Source organism: Dendropsophus ebraccatus, chromosome 7, assembly GCF_027789765.1.
Source record: "Dendropsophus ebraccatus isolate aDenEbr1 chromosome 7, aDenEbr1.pat, whole genome shotgun sequence".
Classification (NCBI taxonomy): domain Eukaryota; kingdom Metazoa; phylum Chordata; class Amphibia; order Anura; family Hylidae; genus Dendropsophus; species Dendropsophus ebraccatus.
This window is the reverse complement of record NC_091460.1, coordinates 23,846,316-23,854,261: the sequence shown is the minus strand read 5'-3', so window position 1 is coordinate 23,854,261 and position 7,946 is coordinate 23,846,316. Positions and strand designations below refer to the sequence as shown.

The following is a 7,946-nucleotide window of genomic DNA, read 5'->3' as shown; positions in this document are numbered from 1 at the left end:
TGAGGAAACCACCGAAATCACGGGAGATAATTACAATCTACATTTTGTTGCAATTCTGGCCCCTGGATTACGTGAGATGTCTCACCACAAGTCGGGATTCACACAGCGCGGCATTTGGGATCTTTGTTTTGGACCTGGAGAGGTCCTCCGGATATTGGCTAATTACGAGCGCCGCAGAACCACTCCGGCGGGGTGGAAGAAGTGGATGTCTCGTGTTGGTAACAGTGCACACTGCTGCCGCGGCCAGAGTCCGGTATCCTGCGCCTTCAAGCTGTTGTGATCTTCCCAGGTGAGCAAGCTTAGAGGGTCACGTTGCCTGGCTACGCTGAACAGGGTGCCACAGGTCACATGACCTGATACTTGGAACGTCATCTGATTCCCATTGCCGTACTCCCGATGTGCTTATGGTGAAATTCCTCATCCTCGATTAACAAGTATATGATTCTATGATTATCTAATATGTATTTGGCTATTTGCCTAAAAGGATTTTCAAGTTTACTGTAATCATGGACACTAGTATTTTAGACACTATGTAAACAACGGTCACGTGATGACCCCTGATCACCTGTTTTATGTAAATCACTGGGGAGGCTCTTCCGCCACCCTGGTGATCCCTAGTCACAGCTGTTTTAGATATTGTATTTGTATCCACCTATCACAGATCGATGCTTTGATATAAATTGCACACTTGGGTTTCACTTGACACGCTTGAAAATGGCGGCGAATAGCTGCTGAAACGTTGCGTCTGTATGCTGCACTTGCCTTTATGAATAAATTACACGTTTGACTTCACCGAGGAGTGCTGTGGATTTTCCATTACTATATAGCACGGTCCCTGGTCTTGACTTGGATCCGCTGGCACCCGACATCAACCTTATCGAAGTGCTGCTTCTACTTTCTGGTATCTATCTCTCTATCTATCTATCTATCTATCTATCTATCTATCTATCTATCTATCTATCTATCTGTCTCTCTGTCTGTCTGTCTGTGATGAGCAATTTTACATTACAAAGTGAATTTTTTTAATTAGCTTGGCAGTAGGATTATACGCCAACTGCTTTTGATCTCTGTATCTGTATTTATTTTTTATGCATAGGGTTCCTCCCATTTTCATAACCAGACAGGTTTAAATACCAAAACAGCAGCAGCCTAGTAGTATAAGGGTGGGAAGGGCAATTGTTTTTGCCCCCCCCCCCCCAACCTCTTAATACCAGCCTGCCACCGCCCAGTCTAGGAGCACCAATTTTGAGGCTCTGGGACTACTGGTAACGGCCCTTCCTAGTACCCCTGGTACGGTGGGTACTGGGGTAATGATGTGGTGGTTAGTGTTAGCGATTTTATAAAAGCAAACACTAGGCTCCGCATTAGTAATGGACAGCTTTCACTACTCAGCCTGTTATAAAATAAATAACACAATACAATCAAGAAAAGTATCTTATTAAAAAAAACAATAACACCCCCGCACACTTCATGAATTTATCATATATCATATCTTTTTATTCAAAGACAGTGAAAATTGCCATAGATGTCCGGATCATGAATGGCCGAATGAGAAAAAGAACAATTGTGTTGCGAGGATATATACATTTTTGTCCTATAAGACTGATGCTGTTGCCTTACTCTTTTCCATCATCTCCATATTACTCTCTCTTATAACTTTATGTATAATTGGAATATTCACTTTATTCCGGAACATTCCCATTGTCAGAGCCAATAACCGGAACCTCAGCTTCATTCTCCTGATCTCTCTCATGTTCAGCTTACTCTGTGTGTTTCTCTTCATCGGTCGCCCAGTGGATATAACCTGCATGCTGAGACAAATCTTCTATGGGGTCTTCTTCACAGTAGCCGTGTCTTCTGTCCTGGCCAAGACCATCATAGTCTGCATAGCATTCAAGGCCACCAGACCTGACAGTCCCTGGAGAAAGTGTGTGGGGGTTAAGCTTCCTTATACTGTAGTGTTGGTCTGTTCATCTATTCAGATCCTGAATGCAGTTATCTGGTTGTCACTGTCTCCTCCATATCAGGAGTATAACCTGGATTATCCTGGGAAGATCATCATTCAGTGTAATGAAGGGTCAGTCTTGGCCTTTTACCTCATGTTGGGTTATATGGGGTTTCTGGCAGCGGTGAGCTTTGTTCTAGCTTTCCTGGTGAGGACATTACCTGATATCTACAATGAAGCCAAGTACATCACCTTCAGCATGCTGGTGTTCTGCAGTGTCTGGATCTGTGCCATCCCGGCCTATCTGAGCAGTACAGGGAAACACATGGTCACTGTAGAGATATTCGCCATATTGGCCTCAGGGGGAGGAATATTGGGCTGCATGTTTTTACCGAAATGTTACAATATCCTGATGAAGCCTGAAGAGAATATTTCTGGACACTTGTTACAGAGACGTGTTATGTGAATAATTCTCTATACTAAATGTTATTCATGTTCTGGTTACTGTCTGGTTGATACATCTTGAACATTTATCTGGAAATATATAAAGTAGGGATGAGCAAAATTTTGAAAAGTTCGGTTCGGTTCGATCCCCCGAACTTTCCTAAAGTTCGGGTTCTGACGAACCGAACCAAAAACGAACCTTGCAACAACGGCTGAATAATTGCAGCTACAATAGGGGGAGTGTGATAGGGTATAGTTTTGTGTAGTTGCAGTTGCTATTACAATGAAAAAAGTGGAAAAAATCAAAGTGCAAAAATTGTGAAAAAAAAAAAAAAATAGCCGGCAAATCGGCAATAATGCCGACACCTCTAATGGTTAATATATTTAATTAATAGAACATATTTTCATTGTAATAAAGTCACTTTCGTTGTTCAGTAACTTAATTTAAATGATTCCATCATTGTGCAATTAAATATACTGTTAAAATATATATATATATATATATATATATATATATATATATATATATATATATATGTATATTTATATATATATATTTATTTTTTTACATTATATTTAATTGCACAAGTATGGATTCGTTTAAATTAAATTATTGAACAACAAAATTAATTTTATTACAACAAAAATGTGTTTTATTAATTAAATATTAATTATTACAGGAAGCTCTATTAAGCTGTTAATTCATATTCCCGGTAAAAAGAGATCACTGTAATAATTAATACTTTAATTAAAATATCAAATGTTTCTTCTAATTATGCTATCACAATAGCATTATTAGAAGAAACATTTTGAATTATATGTGCGCTCAGCTGATCAGCTGAGCGCACATATAATTAGCGGGTCCGCAGCACAGTGACTTCATTGTGCTGCGGACCAGCGAAAAGGACACATGGGGGTGAGTATAGAGCTCTCCCCACCCCCTCCCCTGCACTGCACCCCTCCCAGCAAGGAAGGGGGGGGGTCACTTAACCCCTTCCTTGCTGGGATGGGTGCAGTCTGACATCAGTCTGGCCCCCAAGGGGTTAAGGGGGATGCAATGCATCCTCCCTTAACCCTTTGGGGGCCAGACTGTAAGCAGCAATCTGTAAAGATGCTGCATACTGTAAGGTGCACAACACCGCTCACAATGATGGGTGTTGTGCTCCTGTTTGTGTGTTTTTTGTGTGTTTCTCCCTTTTTGTTTTTCAGATATCGGTATCCTGTGGATTACGTTGGATCCGATGGACTACGACGATGGCCATCGGTTGTTTAGATTTTTTTTTAAATAAATAATTTAAAAAAAAAAACGCGTAGGGTTCCCCCTATTTTCATAACCAGCCAGGTTAAAAACCAAGCGACAGCAGCCTGTTAACACCAGGGTGGGAAGAGCCATTGGTTTAGGCCCTCCGCAGCCTAAATCTTACCAGCCTGCTGCCGCCCCAGTCCAGGAGCGCCAATTTTGATGCTCCGGGACCACTGGCACCCGGCTCTTCCAGTACCCCTGGTGGCATTGGGTACTGGGGTAATAATGGGGGGTTAGTATTAGCCATTTTATACCGGCTAACACTAGGCCCCGACTTCCCCACACCTCTCATTGACCATTTTATTTAAAAAAATCCAAACAACCGCTGGTCATCGACGTAGTCCACCAAATCCAACATAATCCACAGGATACCGATATCTGAAAGACAAAAAGGGAGAAACACACAAAAAACACACAAACAGGAGCACAACACCCATCATTGTGAGCGGTGTTGTGCACCTTACAGTATGCAGCATCTTTACAGATCGCTGCTTACAGTCTGGCCCCCAAGGGGTTAAGGGAGGATGTATTGCATCCCCCTTAACCCCTTGGGGGCCAGACTGATGTCAGACTGCACCCATCCCAGCAAGGAAGGGGTTACGTGACCCCCCCTTCCTTGCTGGGAGGGGTGCAGTGCAGGGGAGGGGGTGGGGAGAGCTCTAAACTCACCCCCATGTGTCCTCTTCGCTGGTCCGCAGCACAATGAAGTCACTGTGCTGCGGACCCGCTAATTATATGTACGCTCAGCTGATTAGCTGAGCGCACATATGAATCAAATTGTTTCTTCTAATATTGCTATTGTAATAGCATAATTAGAAGAAACATTTTATGTTTTAATTAAAGTAGTATTTATTATTACAGTGAGCTCTTTTTATCGGGAATATGAATTAACGGCTTAATAGAGCTTCCTGTAATAATTAATATTTAATTAATGAACTTCCAGTTCCGGCTGGAACTGGATGGCAGCAGTGTGAGTGAGCTCCTCCACCCTCCGTTCATAATATCGCTCCCCGCTCTGACTCCTGACATTACCGGCCCTGCCGGACCACATCTCTGACTTCTCTAAGTGCCGAGGAGTCGGATTCATCACTTCATTAAGCGGGGAACCAGTTATACACCTCCCCATAAGCCCTCCTTCATTTACCTCACAGCTCTGTCACAGGGACAACTAAGATGGCGCCGACACGAGGTGCTGCTGCTGAGGCACACACAGAGGAAACACATACCTCACAAACCCCAGTGCCGGACCTCTGTGACACCATAATACCAGGACTAAATATGTCTTGCAAGGCACTGGCAATTCAAGTGTCCAAGATGATATTAAATGACATAAAATCCTCTCTTGAGGCCACTATAGTTTCCTCCCTAGCAACCATACAGGGAGATATAGCAACGCATACCTCACAGATTACTGAACTTCAGGAGAGAGTCAGCCTGTTAGAAGATGAAATACATTCTACAAAAATAAAACTACAACAGAATATGAATGTCACAGCTTCATTACAAACTAAGACTGATGATCTAGAGAACCGCTCTAGGCGCAACAATTTACGTATTATAGGTTTACCTGAATCCATTCCAGCCATGCAATTACATGCTATATGTTCTCTAGAAATTCCCCAAGCCTTGGGTATCCCAGGTCACATTACTGTGGAAAGAGCTCACCGTGTGGGACCCCCACCAGCCAAACAAAAGCAAGATGCAAATAAAAAGGAACAGAAACCCAGACAAGTGATTGTCAAGTATCTGAATTCTAATGATAAAAACAACATTTTACAAAGCTTTAAAAAATCTACAGTTGATGTTGCAATTTGTGGCCACAAAATCCTCATGTTTAATGACTACTCCGCAGCAGTGGTTCAAAAACGTAAAGCTTTTGCACACATTTGCTCGACATTGGTAAAAAATCAAATACGATTTGCTCTTCTTTATCCTGCCATACTGAAAGTTTTCAAATCGGATGGTTCAGCCTCTCTTTACAGTTCTCCTGAGGAAGCCATTTCTTCCCTTAAAGATGTAAAGGGCCTCACTCCACCTATTCAAGACAAGCACAAGAGACTACGTTTGGATGGTCCTACTGACACGGTAGAAAAAATGGAATGATTATAAACTCCATCTCTATTCTGCTGGACGCTATGCTGCTCATTAAAACTGAGTATTTTTTCTCTATTTAGCCCTATACATGTTGACTAAATACTATATTAGGGACACCTTGTTACTACATTATTATTTTCTTTAGTCTAGGTAGTAATGCATTTGGTGGTGTGTGTGTCTATGTGTAAGTATGTATTTATGTATGTATATATGTATATGTGTGTGTGTGCATGTATATGTATGTATATGTATAATTCCACCTTGTATGGTTTTAGGTTTAAGTACAACTTCTTTAAGTACTAATCATTATATACTGGCTCTCCCTTTTATTCTATTTTATTTATTTGCTTCCCTGTGACAACTCACACATTTCTCAGGAGGGTAGGGATGTGTATGTCTTTAATTTTAATATATACTCATTTAGTGGAGCGGAGGTTGATGTGACCTCTCCACCAGTTATTTCTTTCTCTTTATTTCTTCTCCATAATGCGGAGTTTGCGAATGCTCCGAACATTGGACAATACGAAAAAAAGTGAAGTCCACATCTCACTTTATTCGCTTAGTTTATATTGTTAACTGTTTTATTCTTAGGTATATCACCTTTAGTTTGTCTGAAAATGCTACATGCTATCCTCTTTTTCTGCCTGAAAGGGTTACCCACTATGTTATTGTGCTTCCAGGGTCTCTTCTTAACACCTCCTCTTCTATTAATACTGTATGAAATTAATCACTTGGAATGTTAAGGGACTACGTTCCCCATCTAAGAGGACTTCTATACTGAAACACCTTAAGAAACTTAGGGCCGATATAGTATTATTGCAAGAAACACATTTAACTGAATCGGATTATTTTAGACTCAAACGTTTTTGGGTGGGTGCTGTTTATGGTTCACCAGCTATTAACCGTAAAGGCGGGGTAGTTATTCTTACAGATAAAAATTTAACCTGTACGGTATTATCTCAATATCAAGATGATGAAGGCAGGATATGTCATCTTCTTATTGACACTCCAGCGGGCAAATATAGCATATATAACGTTTATGGTCCCAACACTCAGAGACCTGATTTTTTTAAATAATTGGAAAACCTCATTCTGCAAGATGACAATAATCTTAAAATAGTTAGTGGAAACCTAAATACTGTTCTTAATACAACTGAAGATAGAAAAAGAACTAAGACCCCTACTGTATATACTTCATCAGATAATATTTTATCCAACTTCCTTAATTCTACCTCCCTATCTGATTCTTGGCGTCATCTACACCCAGATGGTAGAAAATACTCTTTTTACTCTCACTCCCAAACGGCCTGGTCAAGAATAGACTACTGTTTAGTGTCACCGGACTCTCTTGGCAGAGTAGAAGACTCTGAAATTCATGATATAGTAATTTCGGATCACTCCCCTGTTAGTTTACAATTAAGAGACATTTTTCAGAAGGGATCCGATATTATTTGGAGATTTCCTTCTCTTTTAGCTAATGATGAATCATTTATCAAACTATTAAAAAAATGGTGGTCAGACTTTTATTCTAACAATGCTCAACATACACAATCTCCAATACTTTTCTGGGAGACTGCAAAAGCAGTTCTAAGGGGCCAAATAATTTCTTATGTGGTTGCCCAGAAACGTGAAGCACGTAAAAACTATCTTCAACTTTCCCAAGATCTGCGCTCTACATAAACTCTTTTCCTGTCTTCCCCTACAGATGACAATAAATCTAAATGGACAGCAGCTAGACAAGCTTTCGAAATTGCACAGGAAAAGCTCAATGCTATATATAGAGATCAATACATATCCCGTTTATTCCGCTATGGTAATAAATCAGGGAAAATGTTAGCTAACCTTGCTAAAGGACGTAGACCTACTACACATATCCCTGCTCTCAAAGATACAGCGGGTAATATTCAAAAAGATCCTAAAGTCATATCACAACTTTTACAACAATTTTACCGCTCACTATATTCCAAAGATAGGCTTGATCTGGCTGCTGGTAAGAACTTTCTAGAGTCATTAACTCTACCTTCTCTTGATACCCCTTCTCTTGATTCTCTCAATGCCCCAGTCACATTGGAGGAAATTACTGCCACTATCTCTACACTTAAAAATAACAAAGCTCCAGGCCCTGACGGCTATAGTGCGGAATTTTATAAATCTATGTCT

General features: G+C 40.6%; 1 protein-coding gene across 1 annotated transcript; it reads left to right on the top strand.

The window, feature by feature from the left end:
* Window positions 1-1,709: 1,709 nt before the first annotated feature.
* LOC138796502 (vomeronasal type-2 receptor 26-like) lies at window positions 1,710-3,662 on the top strand (the record flags this gene model as incomplete). The annotated part of the gene is made up of 2 exons (XM_069976109.1): window positions 1,710-2,407; window positions 3,599-3,662. Coding segments are annotated over 2 exons (762 nt in total), but the record flags the coding sequence as incomplete, so codon positions are not given.
* Between the last annotated feature and the right edge of the window lie 4,284 nt (window positions 3,663-7,946).